The 24,965-nt window shown below is 40.6% G+C and overlaps 1 protein-coding gene across 1 annotated transcript in view; it reads left to right on the top strand.

Annotated features, from left to right (window-relative positions):
• Positions 1 to 24,965, top strand: part of LOC306977308 (ephrin type-B receptor 1-like) — a 99,013-nt gene that overhangs the window by 65,307 nt on the left and 8,741 nt on the right. The window contains exons 10-16 of the mRNA XM_079575572.1: positions 5,856 to 6,021; positions 6,579 to 6,684; positions 8,277 to 8,335; positions 9,072 to 9,269; positions 16,730 to 16,977; positions 22,438 to 22,505; positions 23,690 to 23,837. Of these exons, the coding sequence (XP_079431698.1) occupies positions 5,856 to 6,021; positions 6,579 to 6,684; positions 8,277 to 8,335; positions 9,072 to 9,269; positions 16,730 to 16,977; positions 22,438 to 22,505; positions 23,690 to 23,837 (993 nt within the window). The remainder of the gene's footprint in view (positions 1 to 5,855; positions 6,022 to 6,578; positions 6,685 to 8,276; positions 8,336 to 9,071; positions 9,270 to 16,729; positions 16,978 to 22,437; positions 22,506 to 23,689; positions 23,838 to 24,965) is intronic.

A 24,965-nucleotide genomic window follows, 5' to 3' on the forward strand; every position in this document is an offset into this window, starting at 1 on the left:
ACCAGGTGTCGTTAAAATACTATTAGTATTTTTTTTTAAACTGTATCCATACCCCTTTAACTTTTCGTCATTTTGCCACACTATGGTTCACAAACATAAATATATTTAATAGAAATTGTATGTAAAAGACACACACTAGGTGAGTTTTTTAATGAATAAAATCTGAAAAGTGGGGTGTGTGCAAAAGTATCTATGATTGATTTCTGAACGATCACATGTTGACCTAATGACTATATAGAGTCTACCTGTGTGTAATCTAATGTCAGTTCAAATACAGCTGATCTGTGATGGTCTCAGAGGTCTGTTAATAGACTATTGGCGAGCAGAAGCATCATGAAGTACAAGAACACACCAGACAGGTCCAGTTTAAAGCTGGGTTAGGTTATAAAAAGATTTCCAAAGCTTTGAACATGTCTCAAAGTACAGTTAAATACACCATCCAGGAATGGAAAGAGTATGGCATCACGGCAAACCTACCAAGACACGGCCATCCTCCTAAACTTACTGATCGAACAAGGACAGCACTGACCACAGCTGTTACCAAGAAGCCTATGATGACCCTGGATGAACTGCAGAGAGCTACAGCTCAGGTGGGGGAAACTGTCCACAGAACAACTATTCGTCGTACACTGCACAAATCTGGCCTTTATGGAAGAGTGGCTAGAAGAAGCCATTTTTAAAAGAAAACCATAAGAAGTCTTGTTTTCAGTTGCCAGAAGCCACATGGGGGATACAGAAACATGTGGAAGAAGGTGCTTTGGTCAGATGAGACCAAAATGGAACGTTATGACCTAAATGCAAAACGCTATGTTTAGCGTAAAAGTAACGATGTGCATCACCCTGAAAACACCATCCCCGCTGTGGTGGTAGCATCATGATCTGGGGGTGCTTTTCTTCAGCAGGGACAGGGAACATGGTTCGAGTTGATGGGAAGATGGATGGGGCCAAATACAGGGCAATCTTGGATGAAAACATGTGTCTGCAAAAGACTTGAAACTGGGGATGAGGTTCACCTTCCAGCAAGACTACGACCTTAAACATAAAGCCAGGGCAACAATGGAATGGTTGAAAACAAAAAATATCCATGTGATATAATGGCCAAGTCAAAGTCCAGACCTAAATCCAATAGAGAATCTGAAAGATCTGAAAGCTGCGGTTCACAAGTGCCTCTCCATCGAATCTAACTGAACTTGAGCTGTTTTGCAGAATGGGCAAAAATTCCAGTCTCAAGATGTGCAGGACTGATAGAGACATACCCCAACGGAATTGCAGCTGTAATTGCAGCAAAAGTCTCTAGTAACACATAACATTTCAGTGATATATATTTAGGTTTTGTGGACCATAGTGTGGCAAAATGTTGAAAAGTTAAAGGGGTACGGATACTTATGCAACCCACTGTAAGGGTTTCCAGCCTTACCTCTGAATGAGTGACTCTTGGTGAATTGCAAACAACTATAATGTCACACTAAATTCCATTATTTTCACTATGAAGCCAACATACTATAAAAGGAATAGCCCACGAATAAGGACATTCACAATCACTGGTCATGGTCACTTCTCTGTCTTCTGCTTTTCAAACAACGACATCTAGTAACAACTGAGATGCTCCGACACAGTTGGCGAGGGCAAGGACAGTGGCAGCACAATCCCACTCACAACTAAATAAAGAATACATGTTTACCAATGCCACAGCAAATCCCACACCAGCCCACTAAAATATCGGCTTATATAACACTCCTCTGTGTATTTATAACCATTGTGCGCACCTAAGTTCAAACTTTAAAAATATGATGCAATTATTGTCTATCTGCAAAGTTTTGGGTGATGTTTTTAGATGGTGGGGAAAAAGTCGCGTTTCAATATTTCGGAAAGCAATTAAAGTTAAGGGAAGAGCTAGAAAAGTTTTGACTGTAGCTACTGTCTGACAGATAAAAAATCCTTAGAAAAACAGCCATCCAGATTTAAAGTTGGCTTTATTTTTCCCGCTACTGCAAGCTTACCATTATTTAACCAGAGGAACTAATTAGGACTCGAAACAAGATTGCTTCGTCCCCAATACTTTGATAGGCGTAGAAAGATATGCTGCATTTTGCACTATATAGCGGCTAATTTTAGCTCGTAGCCGGGAGTGACGCAGTCCGTGGGGAGCTTTTGGATAAGTGCGCACACAGTGAAGGCAGGTTTTTCCTTAGACAGCTGCAGCTCCTTCATCACCTCGCCTCCATCGAGAGACTAACCCCTTTCCTGCTCTATAGATAATGAGAATTTAATGTAGTAAATTTGATACAGCGCAAGGAGGGAAGATTGTCTTTTTTTTTTTTTTCCCCAGCAGGACTTATCTCCACCTCCCAGGCATTCCCAGACGAGCTGCCCCTTCACCCCTTCACTGTGGCAGGCTGAGAGGCACCACCAAACCCCCCTCCTCCCTGTCTTGACCAAATCTAATCCCCCCCATGCCTATTTCGACTGAAGATGAGTGCTGGTCCATGCGTGCTGTCCCATATAGGACGTGGTGGTTAGAATTGCATTAGGAAACCATGTGTATCTTTGTCTTAACACATGTAGAATAGTACTGGGATATATGTGTGACCAACCAGGGGATTTAAAAGAAAACTGGATTTAGATATGGAAAAGGTGTGTGCTACTTTTGTGGTAAAGCTCAAAGTGAAAATACAAGGCACTTGAATTTCATTTTACGCGTAAACAATATTTTATTATGGGGGTAAATACCTGAAGCAAATGTCAACTAAATGTCACTTTCCTTTCACGAAACAGGTTTAAATTGCCAGTTTGTCTTGAAAGCAGTTAAAGAAATGCCAATTTCAACTACCAATTTGGACCTTTTCGTTCCAATATAAAATTATGTTTTAAACACAAATTGATTCAAGCAGAAGTTTTTGGCTGTCCTATTATTTTTCCCTTTGAGAGTCACAAACTGCTCTTGTTTCGTATTTCCTGTCGATGTAGAAAAACGCTGCTGACCGAAGGCTGTTTTATGCCGGATCCTCCATCCACTATAGATCTATAGATGTTCAGATTTGACAGGCATTAACTGCTTTAGGCAAACTGGTTGTGGTCTGTCATAAAGCATTGATGAGGGTTTTTATCTTTTTTTTTACCACAATTCAGCTTTACGTGTGTTCACACAATCTCCTAATCCTTCTGGGGTCAATACATCCTTATTTTATGTCCTGTGATGCCTCCACTAGCACAAGGCGTATGGTAATTTTTGCCAAATATATCACATGATAGTAATCCAAATTTGCCAAAACCAAACCAAACCACTTAGTCTCTTGGTTGATTCCTCTTCCTGGTGTGGGCCCATCCCCCTCCTCTCACCTGTCACCACTATCAGTGCTTCTCAGGACTGTCGTGATTTTTCCACAGTAAAGCCGTTTTTTTATCAGAGTGAAGATGCCAAGGGGAAGCCTGGATAGAAGGCAGGGGGAGATGGAGGTGAAAGGTGCAGGCCCGGGGCTTTAGGAGACAGGTCTAAGTCTAATCCACTGTAGGACGACTGACAGTAGTGCAGGCTGATTTTCAAGAACTAATCTGGTGAACTTTATTTGTCAGTGCAGCATTGGTTTTACAGCACATGTTTGTCGAATATGGTCAAAGTTGGTTTTAATACAATGTACAGTCAATAAATAAACAGGGTAAATGTGTCATCAAGCTAACTGAAATACAGCATTTTCACTGTAAATGTAGTGTCAGATTCAAGTACAGATTAAGATATGACAAATAAACAAATACATATGTTTGTCTTCATATTGATCAATCTCAAATTTTGATTCAAATTTATGTGCCCTTATTTAAAACAAATCAATGTGTCAAATATTACTCCAATGTAAGTAGAAGTTGCTCAGTTAAAAGTGAAAAGTGTTGAATTATTTGCTGTGGAAAAACACTTTTAAGCATTCAAAGTATTGAATGCAAATCTGTTGTTATGAAAAATAACTTTGCGGCTTCAAAAACACATTGGGGACAAATCTAATTCCTTGTTGTGAGCCAGTGGATCTGCACAGCACCACCTGCTGCTCATAATGGCTGCTGGCTGCTCTTGGTCCGCCATTGCTGTAGTACCTCCATATAGACACTAGTCTCCCATTAGAAAGCATTGCACTTTAGACATGTGAAAAACAGCTTTAAAGCCTGGTTTCTAATTTTATTAAACATTCTACAGCTAGATATTCCTCCTGTGATAACGCTAGGTTAGTTACGATTAAAGAAACCAGGCTGGTTTTTGTAAGAAAAAAAATTAGAAATCTCGTATACTAATGAGGGCCGGACTTTGATTGACAGGCCGCTAGCTTTAGAGCTAATGGCGTGGCTATGACCGAACTATGTGCCCCACGAGGGCTGAGTCTACAGTGAAGATCCCGCCCTTATTCCCTTTTTAGAAACATGCTCCGTGACAGCAGGGTAAGAGGAGTCTGTAAATCCGCAATGTTTTCCCCCTCAAACGTAGTTATTATGGTAAATGGAGAGGAGTGAGGTGGAGCTGTCTATTATTTTTTACGGTCTATGATTATAAGGCTTTTAAAATTAACAAATCACATGGCCACTTTTTATTCATGTTTTTTTTACTTTGGAGCCTTTATAGAAAGGTAGTGGAGTAGAAAGTATTATATCGATCTTTCAGATGCAGTGGAGTAAAAGTAAAAGTAAGTTCTCAACAAAAATACTACTCAAGCACTTAAAGCTTTCTACTGCAGCACCGTTTAACGGAAAGTTTCCATTTTATTCCTTCAAATTCCCAACCATCTGCTCTTACTGCAGCAGGATTAGGTGCGGAATTGAGATAAATGTAATCACACTTCTATTAAAATTGTGTTTATTGCACTGCCTTGTTTCATTAGCATTGCCAGAAAATGGCAATCTGGCAAAAGTTTCTGTTGCAATTTTCAGAAATGGTTAGTAATGTGCGCAGGAAGGAACCTTATTCTCCAAAGCCCCAGGTGCTCACAAGTGATGAGATTTGTTGTCTATGAGGGGCTTAACCGATGACTAGCTCGTGAAAGCATCCAGTGAACTGTGCACGGATCAAACATTTGTCATCCCTAGATGTGTCACCTGTCCATATCATCCGTTGTTTTAACTACACTGGGCGGATACCTTTGATCTGTCAGGCTTGGTGTAACACCGTGACCCTTGACAGGTGAAGCGAAAAACACAGATTATTTCTTCCTCACAGCATCTGTACTTGCACTTGCATGATGGATGTTCTTAATATGATATTGAACAGCAAGAGAGTTTTGTGATGAAGCTGTTACTGCGTTACAGTAATGTGTATACTGTATGTGAAAATGTTATTGCTCAATCTGTTTTAGTTCATGTATAAAAACAAAGCCCACACATTCATACATGCATATAATGCTAAATAACATGCTACTTCTCATTTGCACTGATAAATTTGCACTATGTGGTTTTAATTTTATTTTGAATCCTATTTTATTCAATCTTATTTTGCATGAACTTATAGACTTACTTTTTTTTTTTTTTACAAGTTTATGTTTGATGTTGCACAATAGCATTCAAAAACAAAATCTACTTTCTGAGTGGCAATAAAACCTATTCTGATTCTAATACAGTAAAAAATATGGGGAACAATGAATAATGGCCGGTGTTGTACATTGATAGGCTGACTATAATAACCAAAATAAGCAGGTGGTGGTCATATTGTTATGGCTTATCGGTCTCCAAATATATCTCAATGCTAAATAGTATTTAATCTTGTCAGTCCCTGTGGCCAAAGCTAAACTTAGTGTCTTCTCCTTTTAGTCCGTCACTGATGAAGCATGCAGTGTCTCGGGGGTATAAAGACTTATCTATCTTCTATATTTTTTCTGGTACAGTTGCAGTCTTCAGTGCTGAACAGCTCGACGATGCTCAGCGAGACGACCAACGTGGTTCTGGAGGGGCTGATGCCCGGGACAGGCTATGTGGTCCAGGTCAGAGCGCGCACTGTGGCGGGGTATGGAGTCTACAGCAAGGACATGCTCTTCCAAACCCTGACTGACGGTGAGTGAGGTGGAGAGGAGATGGTTTTCATCTCGTGTGAGATATTGGATGTTTTGTGAAAGCCATAGGTGCCCTGGGGTGGACACTGTGCACCCACCTACCGTTGCCGTGCAACTGTCAAGGAACAGGCAACAGTATCACTGGGCCATTGGCAAATCAGTTTGATGGACATTTCCCTCTTCCTCTGTCACTAATGGTCTAGAACAACTTTTCCAAGTCTTATTTCTCTAAAATTGCTATATCACAGGCATTTTATCAAATCTGGAAGGGGATTTTGTGAATATGTAATACATTGCACAGCCCCAGTTTTCTTGCAGCGAGAGGAACGAGGATGTTGAGTGAGATGCTGTGAAGTAATTAGATTCTGTCCTACTTTATGTTTGTCTCCGAGCAATCTGTTTTTGTGCTTCAGAGTTCTACACTGCTGGCTTTTATGTCAACTCAACCACTTTGCGTTTGTAACAGATGAAAATGCAGTCAAGAGAGCTGTGGCTTTTCCTCTTTAGAAAGGCTCACAAAAATGAATGTATTTACTCTCTATTCTACTATTGTTACAGATGAGTATAAGTCCGAGCTTGGGCAGCAGCTCTCCCTCATCGCCGGCTCGCTGGTCGGAGGAGTGTGCATCGTGTCATTGGTCGCCATCGCCATCATCTGTTCACGGTACTGAGACTTACTGCACCCATGATGATGTAAAATGATTCGACGGTGTCATGCTTTGCGTGACAAAAATACATTAAAGATTATATTAGCATAGCATGTGGATGGATCTCACAGATGAAAATGTGAGTTAGCAAAGCGACATTAACTTTTTTATTAGCCGTTATACAGTTAGTTCTGACCAAGCAGTTCTATGACGTGGCCGCCTATGCACAATCATGTCTGCCATTGAATTAGCATATTCATAACCTCACATGCATTACTGTCTTAATACCGAGGAGAACAGTGCTTTTCTCCAGCTGACTAAGACTGTTCAGTTAGATATTGAACATAGAGTTTCTGTTTGATTGACTGAATCACTTACACTGCCTAGTAAGTAATTGTTACTTTGTAAACATTGCAAAGCACGGACATAAGAGTATAAATGAGTGCAGTGTAAGATGCCCGCAAAGCCTGACCCAAAACATGCATATAATTCATTCATGGATGGAAATAGAATGTGCTGAACCTCCTACAAGGATGTTTGAGAGCTAAGAATGAGTCAGGGGAAGTTTGAGCTGAACTATTTTCGAAAACACGCAGGTAGTGCAGCTTTTAACTGCATCCCAGCGACTTATCTTTATTCATGTTTGAACCACAAATGATTTTCTTTTTTTTTTAACCCAACCCTGTATTCATGTGTAGACCTTTGGTATGCGGGCTCATTCTAGTGATTTTACTCAGGGACGTGTTCAATTACATTTTAGTTCAGTTTTGTCCTTATTCAGTCTTTGTCTTGTCTGGCAATGAAAAGTGACCCTGTGCATTATTTGAGGATGCTTATATTGTATTCACTTAGATACTGATCGATTGGCCGACATCACGCTGATTCGTGACCATAGCAAAACTTTGTCCTCGAATCAATATTTTTTTTTAGGGATTCACATTTTAAAACTAGACAGACAGTGACTGAAAGGCACAGTTGAGATTACTCTCTAAACTCAGATATATTGTACAAAATCCGCTTGTCCTTGCTATTTTAAAATCTTCAAGGTCCTGGTGTCTGACTCATCTTTGCCTGATATGTCTCCATGACGCTGGGTACAAACAGTCGTCACCGCTGCATGTGTCACCTGCCTCAATTTCTTCCCTTTAATTGAAACTAGATTTTTTTTCCATGATAACACTTGCTGCCGTGCTGTTTGTCACAATCCCAGGTCACTCCCATTTTGTCAAGCACACAATGATGAAATGATGAGTAAAAGTTAGCTGCGACTTCATCCTGACCCCAGTGCAGTGTCTGACTGTCGCCCAGCACCTCATGAATGGTGCATAAAGTGTCTCCAGATGGGATCAGTTGGCATATTAACTATTACAGAGCGCATCACGTCGGCTCCGTTCTCGGATGAAAGCTTGTAACGTGAGCTGACAACACCAAAATAACAAGTCATCCAAGACTAATGAAGCCCTGATAGATTTTTGCTTTTTGCGGAACTATTATATTTAAAGTCAGCCTAGATAAAGAAAGACGACAGGCAATTAGCATTTCAGTGTCACAACTTTTTAAATGTTGATGGGATTTTTGTGTCTCCCGATTTTTCCCCCCGTGGCTGTAGGAGGAGACCGAAGGAGAGCGTGTATGGAGACAAGCTGCAGCAGTACAACACAGGAGGAGGTTGGAACACTTTGAAATTCACTTAGATTTGTTTTATTTTTGCTACTATTTTTATAAAGTAATAGCAGTGTTACTTGTGTTATTAGCCGTGTAGTTATTTTAGATCAAAATTCTTGAAGCACTAGGCTTATCCCTTGGCTCAATCTCCAGTGAGCACTATAGAGAGATTGTTTTTATTTTTTTTAGCAGATGTGACCACTCTGAGGTCTTAAGCCCAAGTCCTCGTACCCAATCAGTGGTCCTTGATCAGGACTCGTTCCTTCTTATGGGCCACATGCCCAGAAGCTCACACCTGTGTGCCCACAACCACCACCGAAAATAGGCGATGCAGGATTTACTGACAGCTGGTCGGAATCACAGGCACAGCTCATTGGAATACTCCAGGCTAGGATCTTAAAAATATAAAGCAACTAAATAAAGCAGGAGTAGTTTGCAGTTGTTCTTCGTAATTCATAGTGGTAGAAGTATCAGCCACAGTAGAATAAGAAGTAGTAGGAGTGGTGTTCCTAGTAAGATAAGGCATTTCAGTAGAGAGCTTAGTAATAGGATTGCAATACAATGATCGTAGTAAGATCATAGTAATACAATCAAGTGTTAACATTTCAACAGTATTACTGGTTGGAGAAGTTGTAGCAATACTGATACTTCTGTCATAATATTATCTGTAGTGTACTGTTTTAACTTAATTAGTCAGGCACTTTGAAAATCCCGTTACTTTGTGCTCGTTTCTCCTCAGAAGTGACACTGAGACCTGACATGTTCAATGGTCCCACTCCCACGGTCACCTTCCCGACCTTATCCGATGGCCACAGTTCTCCGGGGGTGAAGATTTACATCGACCCCTTCACCTACGAAGACCCCAACGAGGCTGTGCGCGAGTTCGCCAAAGAGATCGACCCATCCTGCGTCAAAATAGAAGAGGTCATCGGATCAGGTAGGGGCTCAAACATGCGGCCGAATGGTATAACAGTTTGGGTGTATTTTACGTGTTGTCTTTTATAGCTCAATAAATGTGTCCAAGCGCTGCCCACGCATAAGGGGGCAGACCTGGCAGCGTGTGCTTGGTGTTTATGGAAAATGTGTTCTTTGGCGCTATGCTTTTGAATGCTTGTATGAGATGTCTGACACCCATTTTGTTGCTATAAGCATTTTGGAAAACGGAAAGATAAAAAGATTTGGCTCTTGACAACAAATAGATGCTCTGTAGAGACAAACATTTCAGTGTTCAAGTAATGTGAACAAGTAAAGTGAAAAGCATCCTTTCCTGCGCCGAAAGTTCCAGCAAGGACTAGACGTTAGCCCCATATCTGGATTCCCATTAGCCCTGGGCACAATAGCATTTCTTGGAAAGATGTTCTCCTTGAGGTTTTCTCTTTTTCTTACTGTTTTTTCCCTTATCAAAAATAACAGGGGACGCTCATAGACAACTGTTGACTGTTGGATATTTGGAGATTGCATCTTGTCTATTTCATTGTTTGATATTTGTTTCGTTGTTAAATATCCAGCTGTTCTTGCGTCTGACCACATCAAAAACATTTGGAAAGCCCCGAGAGGTGATTGCAGTTGTAATATTGTGGTTTATAGAAGAAAAAAAAAAATCGGTTGATTGATATTACAGCATTGGCACGTCCTGGTCCTACAAGGATTTTGACACACAAGGAACATTGTGCATTTTTTATGAAAGTGACATATGCTGTAAATTCCCTTTAATGAATGGGCAAATTATATCACTGAAAAGTACATGTAGCACTTATTCTTGGCGTATTTTGAAATGGGCACTTCTGGACTTAATTTAATGAGACGCAGCTGTCACATAAAACAAAAGGAAATCTATGGGAGTTTATTAAACCGTGTGTGCCAAAGAATGGTGTCAGCGCTGGCATCGGCGCACTGCCTTTTTATGATATTATTGAGCTTTATTATTTCCTTTGAAGTCAAGTGAGATGTTTTATTCATGAAGAAAACTTTGGCGAGAATAAATTAAAACTGTCCTCAGCCACTCATTTTGGATGGCAGCCCTGAATGCAAAAACTGCTGTGTGATGTGAGTGTGAGTGTGCATATGCATAGGAGCTACTGAGTTATAAATACATGTCAGTATCTGGACTCAGTAAAGCAAATAGGTAATTGAATAACTGCATGATGAGCAAAGTTTTGTGCCCAAAGATTTGAAGTCAGCTTCTACTGTATAAACTGAACGAGCATATCTGTTTTAATGACATAGGTCTATTCCAGGATTTTGGAAAAAGAGAAAAATGGTTCAGATTGGTTCTGTTATTTCACTTTTCATGAAAAAACACTCACAGTTTCATTTATGCCTAATGTATCATTGATGTCCTGTTGTTGTGACATGTTGACAATTCATGGTTTTCACCTCAAGGCAAACTCATTTCCGCAGCCAACACAAGACTGTATTTCAATGTAACCTCAAGAACTATAAAAGCCAACTTTTAAGGTAATAGCTGTTGTTTATGATGCATCAAATTCATGAGAACTTTGCATTCAAGGTTCGGAGACATTGGCCGTTTATCACGTCTCTACCCTTTGTGAAAAATATGCTTTGTCGTGCACAGACCGGGAGGATGTGTAACTTGAAGCACCTCCCGCCAGATTACTCTTAAGGCACTCACTTCAGGGTCTATACGCAGATGGTGCAGTGATCTAAGCATAGGTCTTAAGAAGTTGGAGGTGAGTTCTGAGGCAATTGGAGCTCCCTCTTTTCTGTCATCGCACCAGGAGATTTATTGAGGAATCAGATAAATAAACATGCACGTTTCCTACATATTTGTATTGCTGTGTGGTAAAGCTGCTTATGCAAACTTTTTTTAGAGAAAAGACGCACATCCACAGCCCTAAACCAGTGTTCTGGATCAGAAAAACAGTGCCGTGAAACAACTCTCCCCAGCCTTTGCAGGCTCGAAGGGTTACTACCAGTAATGTGCAAAAAAAGCTATGCTATAAAAAATATTGTAACCATCATGTGCACATCATATCCTAGCCTAAATGTTCTTATGTGTAGCCTTTATGCAGCGCAGGCCAGGACCCTTTACACCTTGTTTGCCGCCTGCTCTGCACCGGGCGATAGATCGGGCACTTTATTTTTTCATTTCTCTCAAACCAGTTATACCCAAATTTGCAAAGGTCAGTATACTATGCATACAGAGGGCTGATCTCTGTGGCCGTGTGCCGTGGGCACTGTGTGCAGAGAGGCTTCCCATAATCCTCTGCTGCTGGCTTTATTACGCTCCGAGGAGAGCTTTCTCACCTGAGCCAGAGGTGGCCAGAGAGGGATAAGGCCGGGATATGAGAAGGCAGTGCCAAATATGAACCTATATTTGTAATTCAGCATGAAATGAACAAACCTACCTCGTATTTGGAATTGATCATAGTGTTTTAAAGTGTATCAGTTCAGGGCCATGCTGCACTACGCGACTGAAAGTACACATTGACGGTTGTGAAAAATGGGCTTCATGAATACCAGAGAAATGTTCCATCATCATGATCAATTGTATCCTTTTGTATCTTCACCTCCATGCATTGTTCTGTTCTTGAGCTGTTTTCAAAACAATTTCCTGTTTTTACTTGGAACATTGTTTTATAGTATTTGTTATGTATTTATTGATTATTATATACGAGTTGTGCATCTACCAAGTCCACTTCAACATAATTATGTGCCTGAGCGAACTAATATAAGTCATTGTAGCTGTAGTCTCCTTCATTAAATGGTGTTATAGCAGAACTAAGTAACTCATGCCCTTAGAGGCCATAAGCGCCGTGTTGGAGCGTGTTACGTTTTTTACTCATTAATTGTCCGTGAGAGTAAATACTACACTGACAGAAAAAACAAAGGGACAGAGGGATATTGTACATCCAATTACACAATGGAGATAAACATTTTTCACTCAAACTTGGCTGTAAACACTGCTTAAGTGGCGCTAACATGACAAACTGCGACGTTCATTTCAACTTATGATATAAACAACTTGGAGTTTGGCCTGCACTTTAATATTACATTTTGTAAAATAGAATATTTAATATTAAAGTACAGTATTTCCGCACAGAGTTCTGTTCATTCGAGCATTGATGATGAGGCTCACTACAAAAGCTATAAAATAAATGTTTTAACAGTGATTTTGGGCATATTCACCAAACCCATTGGAAATGACCCACCAGTTGAAAACATGTGTAATATAGGAGAAACTTCTGGAAAATCACTGACAACACACAAAGTATATAAAACAACAGCCAAGAAGGTTAGGAAGGCAGTGCATATTTTAATTCAGTGCTAAATGTTAGGATCGCTCATTCTTCCTGACAGAACCTAAACACATCTCTTTAGTGTCTGTTCGCTCTGATTTTTTCACTTTACACTTCCTTTCATTCTCCCTGTTATGCATGCACCTCTCTGTGATCCATCCCCTCTGGAGTTTGTTTGTGTAGAGAGAGAAACTCCAAAACAAAGATTCAAAGAGGAGTCGGCGGAACAACAGATTGAAGCGCCGAGATAAAAGAGAGGTGCACCCCAAGGAGCTAATAAAAATACCTCACCTTCCTCCCTCTCTCCCTCTGTGATCGCATCGCGCCGGGCCTTTTCATAACGCCTTCATTTACACTCCACCGAATGCTTACAGGAAATGACTGAGGCTAATTCTTCAAAGTGCTCATGAGGAAGAGTGTCTTATGCTCACTTAAGCAATATGAACATCGTGGTTCTAAGTTCGAATGTCTCAACGCAGCAAGGCCTCTCAAGAGCACTTTAGAAGGCCATGGGGGTATTCAATCTAACCTTGCCCGTGGAGGCGTGGAGGAATCTCAAGATGTAAGCCGGTAGTTATTTACTGTGAAATTGTTTGCCCTGTGTGCACCTGTGTAAGATGAGAGAGGCACTGCCAACAGGAAAGGAAAAGGAAATCTGGATGTGTGGTCAGCGACAAGTGAGTTAGGTCAACTCAGCCTTAAGAATATGTTGTTGTGAGTACTTATGGCCGACGTAAGTAGCGTAAGGCCATACTTATTGGCGAACTGACAGCTGAACGTTGACCCATAATGGGCAGAGGCAAGAAGTACAAAAATTCACGAGATGAACGCTCTAAATAAAAACCTTTACTTCTCGTTTTCTCAAAGGGCAACACGTTTCTACTACCTTGTGTGTGTGTGTGTGTGTGTGTGTGTGGTCTGAGAAAGGCAACCATAACTCAATTAAGAGGGAATGAATAACGGACTACTGTGAAGCGCAATGAAAAGCTGGCATTTTGTTGCTTCTAGTCTATACTGCGTTGAAACAGGTGAATTGAACTGACGCTATAATCTGCAATTGAGGAGGCGTGCTTTTAGATAGCGCAAAAATATCATGGCATTTGAGAGCTACGTATACATTTATCTTGTCAAACCTAGAAAGAGTTGCAGCAAGGAATATTGTTGTTCATCAAATGGCTAGCAATCTGGGCCAAAGACTTGTCTACACACAGGCCCCACGAAGCAGCACTTGATGTATTTTTAACATGCATAGTCCGCTTTTTGACATTGAGACTCCATCAGAAAGAGCAGATTTCATGTTATTTGATCACCCCCCTTTGTATTCCATCCACCAATTTGTCCTTTCATAACCAACCCTACCTCATCTCCTTATCTCCTTCAGCCGCTACCTCTCTTACTCGCCCACTACATCCTCCTTTCTTGCAGTTTGGCTCCTTGTGCACGGCCTCCCCTTGAGGAGCTGTGACAGTAGATAGTTTTAATGAGCAGCGAGAAGAGGAGCAGAGATCACAGCGAGACAGGGCGACACCGCCTGTCATCCTATTCCCATCACTCATACATTATTCACAGGCTGATTTTTATCTACGCAATGAGGACTTTTATTTTGAAGTGGTATTCAGTTTTTATGCCCCTCGAAGTGCCGTACAGCTGCAATTATGTGACAAAAGGCGTCTTCAGGAGTCCGACTAAGGGTGAGCGCAAGTTCATATGCAATGCAGGTTAAACTAGCAGAGAAGATCAGAGGCGGTCGAAAGGGAGAAGTGTAGGTGTATGGCCTAACTACGGCAGGTTTAATTGGGTGGCAGGGTCGGATTTGTTGCCCGGTAGGATTTGGGCTTTATGTTATGCCCCACAGTATTTTCATATGTAGCTGTGAGATTGAGCTTCTATCAAACATGGCTCACTAAAGCTGTCACTCAAACTGTGAGAATAAGCACTGCCTATAGGTAGCGTTCACGATTTAGAATGTGATGATGTCATAATGTCAGATGGAGGGCAGGGCCAATACAACTCTATGGGAGAAATGCAGTTTTTGGAAGAAATCTCCAAAACGAAAATTGACAAATGTTTTTTTCTCATCAGTGTTTGATCGTGATTGGATTAACAAACCTGTGATATTATTTTTATGTTTGAAAGTCCTTTCTATTGGACAACATCATGGTCATGTTTTCGCATATTGTCACCACTTTTTGACATTTTTTTGAGAAAATAATTGGACACTAGTTCATATGTGCTGACAGGGGAGACAATGAACTTTGTGACAGTTTTTGTTTCATGTGGATTCTTCCAGTAATGACTGAGATATGAGCCAAAAAACAAAGACATAAAAATATGCATTTAGTCAGTTACCACCATTACCACAGTTACCGTCAGTTGACCTCCACCTCAATGTTAAACTATAGGCTCTTTAGAATGTTGTGATGTCTCGTGAACGCTACCTATTGAGCTACAGATGCCTATAAATCCAACCACTGCTGCCAAAAATATAAAAACAATAATAAATACGGATCATCAAGAATCCACAGTTCTTCTCATTGATAATGTAGTGGTGTATTGTGAATTATATCCAAATTATAGTTATTAGTTGATGCGATATCTGTACCGCAAGAAGCCACAATACATGGTGAAGTAACTGACGTTTTCCATCTGACGGAGATAGATAAGAACTTCTTCTTCTGAGACACTGAAGAGGCACCAAGAGTCCCCTCAGCTGCAGCACAGGAAACAAGGAAGAGACAGATGAGGAGGCGGTGAAAGACAGTTGTAGAGCGGAGGGAGCTGGAGGAGGAAGAGGAAGGAGGAGGAGGTGGGGAAGCTGACCAGTGCAGGACACCACGCTCTGAAACAGGGACAAACCCAGGAGGCGGTGCACCGTTTCAGAGGATCAGAGGAGACAGAGGGCAGCCAGGGGTCTTCCGAGTGCTACAGCTAAACACCATTTTGTTGTACGCTTGTAGAATGACAATAAAGCACTTACTTACTGTATATACATTTTGACTAACAGAAAAACGCTGGGTAACTTCAACATGCACAAATGTTCTGTTGAAGTCACCCTTTGCTGATTTAATTGGGGGTGAAAATTTTTAAATTCACTTCAGAGTTAAAGCACAAATATGATCACTTTTCAGCTACAGCTTTGCCATTTGTTTTTCTCTTTTATTATTATTTTAATTATTATGATGACTGCTATTCCACTGTTTTGACCATTATCTCTAACAAAGTCTTGGCAGTCAGCCTTTCTTCCATCCCCACATTTGAAGACTCCACTTGTATTCACCGCCATCTCTATGACAGATGAAAACGGTCCCGGGCTGAGCTAGTGATTGAACCTGTGTGAACTGTTTGTACTCCAACAATCTTTTCATCTGCGGCGGGCGCTGACCTCTCCTGTTCTAACCTCCTGACAGCCGAGGGATGGTCTGAAAAGCCAAGTAGCCCACAATAAAAAAGCCACTGTCCCTTTTATCTCGTTTTCCCCGTCAACTCTGCCCCCCCCTCGCACCTCTGAAAGCACTTATTGAAGATTCTGTTGTTTGGGGGTTTTTTTCCCTGAGAAAATCTGCCATCGTTGCCATTTTTGTTGACCTGGAGTATGGCGGTTGGAGCAGAGGTGAGAGCAGGTCACGTCGCAAAATGAGTGCAGTGTTTGCGCGTTTAACCAGAGCTGTCCCCATGGAGGGAACAATATGCAGCTTTGTTTGATGGATGGAGCAGTTTTATAATGAATGGGGGTTTGCGGCATGAAGTTGGGTCTGGCGTGACTCTATGGCCAGGCTATAGTTTAGAATGACATCAGATAAGTAATAATTTATAGGAGGGACTGCTGTCGTCAAAATGCGATTACATCTACTGCATGTGAGCCTCCCTGGGCACGGATCGAGCATAACCTTATGTTCACCGGTTCATTATTATCATCTATTTTAGCTAGTTTGAATCTAAAAAGGCTTTGTCTCCAGTGTCTGGTGTATAAATGTGTGCGTGTGAATGTGAGAGTGTTTCCTTGACGGAAAGCACAGTTAATCGGTTTTTGAGAACAGCTTGCATCCTGGCATCTTCCCTTTACGAGCCTTTGCCAGGTTATGCAGGTAATTTGTGTCCTTCACTAATAACTTCAGCTCATTCCCCTTCCGTCTCGTAGGCGAATTCGGAGAGGTGTACAAGGGAAGACTGAAGCCGGTGGGGAAAAAGGAGATCCCTGTGGCCATCAAAACCCTGAAGGTGGGATACTCCGAGAGGCAGAGGCGGGACTTCCTGTCTGAGGCGTCAATTATGGGCCAGTTTGACCAACCCAACATCATCCGGCTGGAGGGCGTCGTCACCAAGAGCAGGCCCACCATGATCATCACAGAGTTTATGGAGAACGGAGCGCTGGACTTTTTTCTCAGGGTAAGTAGAGGAGATATTAATTGTGAATTTAATGATATTGCTGACTCATACATGCTCGTCAGAGTTCCTGCCCGGTGGAGTGACTGCCTAGACATTTGCAATTGCTGTCAGCCGCCAATCACCCAGGCTGTTATACCAAGATACAGACTGTGCCCTCAATTACACTTTACATTTCAAGTGAACTATGGAGTAAAATATGGGTAATATTATATTTCAATGCCAGTGGTTATAATGTGAATTGGTTGCTCTAAAACAAATTGGTAATAGTAAAGCAAATACAGTATATGAAATAGGAAATACATGTTTCCTATATATAGTGATATATTATAGTGATGTATGTGAGAGGCTGCATATCGTTGTGGAAAGTAGCATCTTTGTTTCTACGACTACATCAATCAGTAGAGGTTCTTCAAAGTTGTCGTTTGAACTGAGCATGTCTGACCAATCTGAGCATTCAAGCTGGTTATAATGAGCGAAATCGTAATCTCGTAGTGTGCATGCGCAGCACTTCCGGTCAAAGGTCAATCGGAATAAATGCGCTATCTTCCAGTAATCCCAATATAAAATGTGCATGAATAAAGATTGTTTTACAGGCATCAAAAGTGCAGTACATTAACAGATCATCAAAAATATATCGAGGGTGAGTATCTGTGCTTCCACGATCATTTTGGACAAATATATTAGTTTTAATTTCCAATTGCAGGTGGCACAAGCTCAGGGCTGCAGAGAACCTTTTAACTGATAACTAATCTATTTATTTAATCCTAATATATAAAATATAGGTATGGGAGGAGGGATTATGATGATGTGTATGAAGGAAAGGCTAAATGGCAAATGCCTAGAAGTTGAATACACTGCGTTCCAAATTATTATGCAAATTGGATTTTTGTGTCAAAAAGGTAAAAAAAAAAAACAATAATAATGAAACTCATGGATGGTATCGTGTCTTGGGGCTCTATGAATCACTGACATTAATCTCAGAGACCTGGGATGATTTCAGGTTAAGCCCAGTTAAGGGAAAAACTGCTGAAAAAGGGTGTTCCACTTTATTAAGCAGATCATCATTTTTAAAATATGGGAAAGAAAAAGGGTTTTTCTGCTGATGAAAAGCGTGAAACAGTTGAATGCCTTGGTCTAGATATGAAAACCTTTGATATTTCATGAAAGATTAAGCATAATCATCATACTGATAAGAGATTTTTGGATGATTCAGAGCACACTCCGGTTTGTGCAGATAATGGCACAATATGGACGGTTTCTGCCAGACAAATACATCAGATTAAGAGAACAGATGCTACAAAGCAGCATACAGGTATTTGAAACTGCTGGTGTGCCCTGTTCAGTGATCACATACTTTATGTAATTTGTTTTCTGATAACGCACTCGGCCTTCAAGAAACTTTACTTCGTACTTGGCACTGAAGTAAAACATTTCCCTCACCATCCAGATGTGTAGAAACTGAAAGCTTTTCCTTGACAGAATCAGAATCAGAATTGGTTTTATTGCCATTGTCAGTGAATAGGTTCACAAAGTAGGAATTTTCTTCAGAACAATCATGAAACCTAAAACTTAAATAATAAACTATAAAAACTTTAAAACTTCAAGCATGAATGCATGAAGTAGATTAAAAATAAAATGTAACAAAAAGCAACAACAAAACATAAGTGGCCCTACACTTCCAGACCCACGGTAATGTCTGTCGCGACATATGCTATTTTCACCGATGTCATGGCACAAGCACATCGTAGGTGCAGCGGCAAACTCCATCTATCTCCACGACCCATTTCACTGAAGGAGTTTTCAAGGATCTGCTCGTTTCTTTGCATTGTGTCAGCCACCAACAAGTCCTCGTTGTAGCCGCTTAGCGATAGCCCGCGTTTCCACACAAATCACTTCAAATTAGCCATTGTCCATCGTCTAAAACCAGCGCGACTCATCTCTGTATCCTCCACTCGAGCCTCTCACTCAGTTTAGTAAGGTTTGAATATCATACAAACGAGTAACAAATCATTTAAACTACATTTATCTGCACTCTCTCGTCTTCGTACATGCTTCTGTGCTGTTAAAACAGACTTCCGGGTCAAATTTATCCCGATTGACGTCTGAGCGATCCCATAATTCATTGCGCCAACTGAGATTATGATTTCGCTTACCAGAAATGCACCGGTCCAATACTGGTATCAGATATCGGAGCCGATACTGGAAATCGGGTAGCTACAAATATCCGATACTGAATCGATACCAGTTTTGGCTCTCAACGGCTGAAAAACACAACTTTTGCCACCTAAATGAAGTGAATACGGACATGCTGTATATCATTATAAAGCTAAGAACCTGGAGAAGTAAATCGCTGAGTTATCGCTGAGCAAATGCATTGTTGAAAATTCTGCAGTTAGCAATAACATGCTAATGCTAACAAAAACTAATCAAGGTTGGGTCAGAAACTATGATAGGAAAAAAAAAGAAGAAGCCTAATACAATAAAATAACCACTGCTGAAGTGTTTGTATTTTAGTTTAAGAAATAACTGATCTAACATATTTGTAATGATCAGATCACTTCATGTGAGTAGTTTAAGAAATAACTGATCTAACATATTTGTAATGATCAGATCACTTCATGTGAGTAGTTTATATTAATGTAACCTAAAGCCTGTCATATACTCAAGGTAAATTAGTGTTGAAAACTCATCCTTGTTAAATGTTTATCCAAGAGTTAGATATAGTTGATACTTGATGTGCAACATAACAATAAACTATGACTTTATTGATCTTAAATGGAGAAAAGAGTCGATTAATTTTTTCACTCAGAGAAAGCCACTTTTAACAAAGTCTCAGTAAATATCGGATATCGGCAGATACTCAAATATCGGTATCCGTAGCAAAAAAACTGTATCAGTGCATCTATAGTTATAATGAATATTTCGATCGAACAGATAAGCATCAGGAAGCAAAACGCCTTCAAGTCAAACAACCCCCGTCCGGTCAATGCAAACCTCCTGGAGGACTGAGCGCCTTGCACAAACATATCTCGAAACACTGCAGCAGACAGACGGGAAGAGGCGAGGAAAGTTAGTATGGTAAAGTCGTCCTCTCCTCCGCTCGCCTCCTCCCGATCACCCGCTGCTGTCTGTCTGTCTGTCTGTCAGTCTGCACGTCTGTCTCTTTGATCCTGGCCTCCTTTCTGGGCGCCTCTAAAAACAGAAAGAGAAACTGTTTGATGTTGGGTTCTCACAGCGAGACCCCTTTTGACTCCGGAATCATCCGCTGACTCATCCGCGCACGCATACACAACAACACAATGATCGATCCCAGCGGCGCGGCGTGTCCTGCCGTGACCAAGCACCCACCCGGATCAATGCGTGTGTTTGCGGGCACCTGGGAGAAGGTTTTAGCCAGCAGAGGATTAGGCCACACAGGCATCAAAGGAACGGGCCAGTGAAGACGCACGCCAACAGTGTCAGCGGGGAAGGCAGTGGTTTGGAAGAGACGGTCTGAAGGTGAAAAAGTAGCATCTGGAGTTAGTTTGGAGTCAATATTTTACCGCTATGATTTGAATTTTGTTTTTACGCTTGGCAAAAGTGATTGTACACATTGTGGCGTTCGATCACCTACCAGGGGATTTCCAGTTTCAGCCGAGACCGTGGGTGAATTAAAGGAATAAGCTGAAAAATGACGTTATCCCTGTGTGTTTGAAGTGGACGTGGACTCGTTTATGCCAGGGCTGATGCAGTCTCCAGGCACAGCTAACCATTCACGTTCTTATTTGTTTTGACAGTTTAGAATCAGCAGTTCAACTTCCACATGCATTTGACAGGACTGATCTCACAGCTCAATTTTAATCATGTGTAAATAGACTTTCCAAAATGTGCAATAAGATGGGACTGTACAGCAATTACAGCTCAACCCAGGCTGCCTTGAGATGCACATTGAGGAAACCAACAAATATGTCTCTGTATTTAGATGTGCCGTACCTTATTTAAAAACTGAGGACCTTCAGAATTCAGTCAGTGAGCTTAAACTGGAGGAATTCATTAGGTGAATCAGTGAGAGTCATTTTAGGGTTAGTGCATACTGGTTATGGTATTATATGCACTAAACTGGGCCATACCGTTATGGAACACTAGGAGTGAGTGAGTGAGTGAGTGAGTGAGTGAGTGAGTGAGTTCTGTTTCTGTCTAGATAATCAAGGCGAGACACTGCAGGTGAATAGGGAAAAAATGTATATTTACAGATATCAATTGAAACTGTTGCTGTAGATCACTGGCATAAATGTGAGAAAAAAATACAAAATACTTTTCTTAGAAGAACAAGGTGTTTTATGCCTAAAAATGCCCCAGTTTTCCCATGTTTTCGGCGACGAAATCTGAAAAACAGATAGAGCTACATTCAAATTTATGGTTTCATTTTATTGATGAATGAGTTGCCAAGACTTTTTCAGAGGGGATTTTGGATATCTTGTTTAGTTTTAAAATAAGCTGTTTTTTAGTGTAAAAAATTGTAAAAAATTACATTTTCGCCTTATTTTTTGACATTCCAAACTCAATAAATGGGGCTAGGGATTAAATAATAAAAAAAAATCCCTCTGAAAAAATCTTCCAAATATTGTTCAGTCCAAGGCTGGAAAATGTGAAGTCTTTAGGTCCTACTGACGTGAACATAGTGTCGCCACAATGACAGAAAAATGTGTTTTGAGAAAAAGGCCCTTGAAATTGCATTGTCCCATATAAGTCTATAGGGGAAAATTGAATCAGTGCAATATTTAAACATGTTATTGTGAAGATCAGGCATATTTTCTGTTTCCAGGTGAAAGCTTGTATGTTCAGAGACCAATTTGGCCCAAAACCTGAAAACTGAAAAAATTTAGTTTTGCCTGTAGTGTCTCCCCTTAAGAACCAAAAACAAGCTAACAACTTTTCCATCATGTAAACTCGTAAACTGTTTTAATTGTAGTTAAATTAAAAATGTTGTTAGCAAGACTATTTCAAATTCAATAATGATAACCTTATATCTGGGGACACAGATAAGATTTAATTTCCTTTATTAAATGTGTGTAGATGATATGCTTGTTGTGTTGTGACTACTGTTTAAACTATATGAGGAAATATGAAGGTAACAGAGTTCTTGTTAGTGCCACCACTATATTGTAGCTTGGGAGGCACATACAACAACAATATGATCTTTGTATTGAACCATAATAGTACTTTATTTTCTACTTTTGTATGTATAACTTGTTCATAAACCCGCTACAACAGCAGGAGGGGCACACCGTAGTATTGAACCATTGCTTTCAATAATGTAAATGTGCTCACTTTGTAGCATCAAAACAGTCTGCAGTCAGTGTTGTGTGAAAATATTGGAATTACATTGAGTTTTCTGCCTCAGTGTCTCAACATAACCAAGGTGAAAATGTCTGATATGTGAGAGTAATAATAATCCCTTCACGGTGTGTGCCTCCGCAGCAGAATGACGGGCAGTTCCCGGTGATCCAGCTGGTTGGTATGCTGAGGGGCATCGCGTCTGGGATGAGGTACGCGCACCATCACATAATCCTTCTCCGATCAAAGTCTGAGGGATTTTCATTTAATCAGTGTATTGTAACAAGTGTGAGATGCATAAAGTTGGCAGAGGCATTGTTACCTTTTCTACTGAAGCACAGAGTAAGTTAGATTTTTCTTTTTTGGTTTGTTTTTCTACACTTTTGTCCACTGCCGTCTACAGTTTGACGCAAATTCCTTTCTTAGTTTTTTTTTTGTAAGACACTTCCAAGGATAACATGAACTTGATGTTTAAAGAGTTAGAAAGAATGCTGGTATGATGACAATTTCTTAGAGCTGGGTACTTTTGGGTACTGGGTAATTATTTATTTTTTTCATTCAACTGCATCAAAACTTTTTCTCGAAAGATGCATTTTTTTTCAATATTAGGGATGCACATTTTGCTCAATTTCATTAATCGATTAATCAGTCAAACAATGATCCACTAACCGTAAACCACCGACATATCAACAATATTAGTGTATATTAGTAACCAAAATACAAATAATAGGTTTGTAAACTTCAACAGATTTCATGCTTATTTGCGCTTTACTGTATCTCCCCCTAACATACAGCAGAACAATTAATCGTTAACATATTTTTTTTATCGGTTAAGCCCATTATGACAATTAATCGATTAACTGATTAATCATCTTATGTTTTGTTTTGACGACATTAATGACACGGAACTGAAGATCTTATACACTAGTGTCCAACTTCATTTGGCGCTGCATTCTGTTAATATATTCCCATATTTTGATTCAGTAATATGTTATATTCCTTAGTTACTGAAAAAAGTCATTTTTGTAACTCATTACTTTATTACCCCAACACTGATCATGAACATTCCTAGACTACATTGTACATAAAGTCTCTGCACGGAAAAACCCGGGGGCAGGAATAACTCGAGGAAACTCTCACTCACGATCCCCAATCCCACTAGTGCAGTAAGGTAGATGCTATCTGTGTTTTATTGCAGGTAACAAGCCGAGATAACACGCATTCATGTAGTGGAGCAGGCATTTAATCCCGTTCTACTTTATCGAGGTAGCAGGCGGCGATAACATTGACTAAATCCTACTGCCCTTTTTTTTCCTTTTTTTTTAAAGCAGTGTTGGTCTCTGACAGCAGATAACGCGCACACACTCTCTCATCGTAAATCTTGTTGTTTCCGCAGGTACCTGGCCGAGATGAGTTACGTGCACCGGGACCTGGCCGCCCGCAACATCCTGGTCAACAGTAACTTGGTCTGCAAAGTGTCGGATTTCGGCTTATCGCGCTATCTGGAGGAGGACACCTCGGACCCCACGTACACCAGCTCATTGGTCAGTGGAGGGGGGGGGAGGGAATAATGCATTTTCAAGAGGACAGGCTGCGGCAGTGGCGTCTTAATGATGATAGGTTGCATGTTGGTTGCTATGGTGATTTTAATAATGGGAAAGGCCAGCCAGTGTCATAAATATTCATTATAGAAGAACACAGCTGTTAGCTTTAACAAAGGCGGTGTCAGACAGTTGAGGACACAGAAAAGTAGACTTCAAATGAAATGGAGCAGCTCAGTCTAAATGAGGCCACTGGCTATTACCAAGAAGGACAATGAAAAGTGTATTAATCTCTGTCTGGGCTAGACTGTTAAGGAAACATGTATGATGTAAGTTTTAGGCCTGTTAGCAATATTAAGGACACCGTTATATGCCAGACTCTTTCCAAGTCGTTCTCCAAAAGCAAACACTTGAGTGAGTCACATTTCAGATGCTTTTTTGTTGAATAGAATCGTCAAACCGTGTAGTACAAACTGTATAAAAGAGACGAGCTCAATGCGTTGAATTATCTCGGCCGCGTATCTCTCCAGGATTGAGCTTGACCTTTGTTGCGTTGCTACACAAGTTTCCTTGAAGCATAAGTACTGTAGCTGTCTGCCATTTTTATTTTACAAGACGTCAGACCTAGTTCTAAGTCGGGTATAGCAGCAAAAATACACAGTGATAGGAGGTTTTAGATTATACAATGTGTCGCTTTCTACATAAAACCCAAGTCATCCCGATACTTTACTTTGATACTTTTAAAGCAGTACTAAGTCTCTTGTTTACCTAAATAAATCCTTTTCGTAGTCCCTCTGGGGGGACTATCATCCCATCAAGTGTTGATGGGATGATTGGGGGTGTCTTTCATCTCCCCTGTGTGTCCCTGTCCAGACAATCACCATTGCAACTTCCCTGCCTCTGACCCGGAAGCACAATACACACTAATGGAATCGCGAAAAAGAAGCTAACAGGCTAACAGCAAAGCTAGCGAGTGAAAAAAATAATCTCAATTGCGTAATTGGGTTGTGATACAATGTACAATATCAATCTCTCCCTTTGTCTTTTCTATCAGCGTAGTAATTACTCTCATGGACAATTAATGAGTAAAAAAAAAATGCAACGTGCTACGACACCTGCAGTGGCGCTTGT

The sequence above is a fragment of the Gobius niger genome (genome assembly GCF_951799975.1).
Source record: "Gobius niger genome assembly, chromosome: 17".
In the NCBI taxonomy this organism is placed as follows: Eukaryota; Metazoa; Chordata; class Actinopteri; order Gobiiformes; family Gobiidae; genus Gobius; species Gobius niger.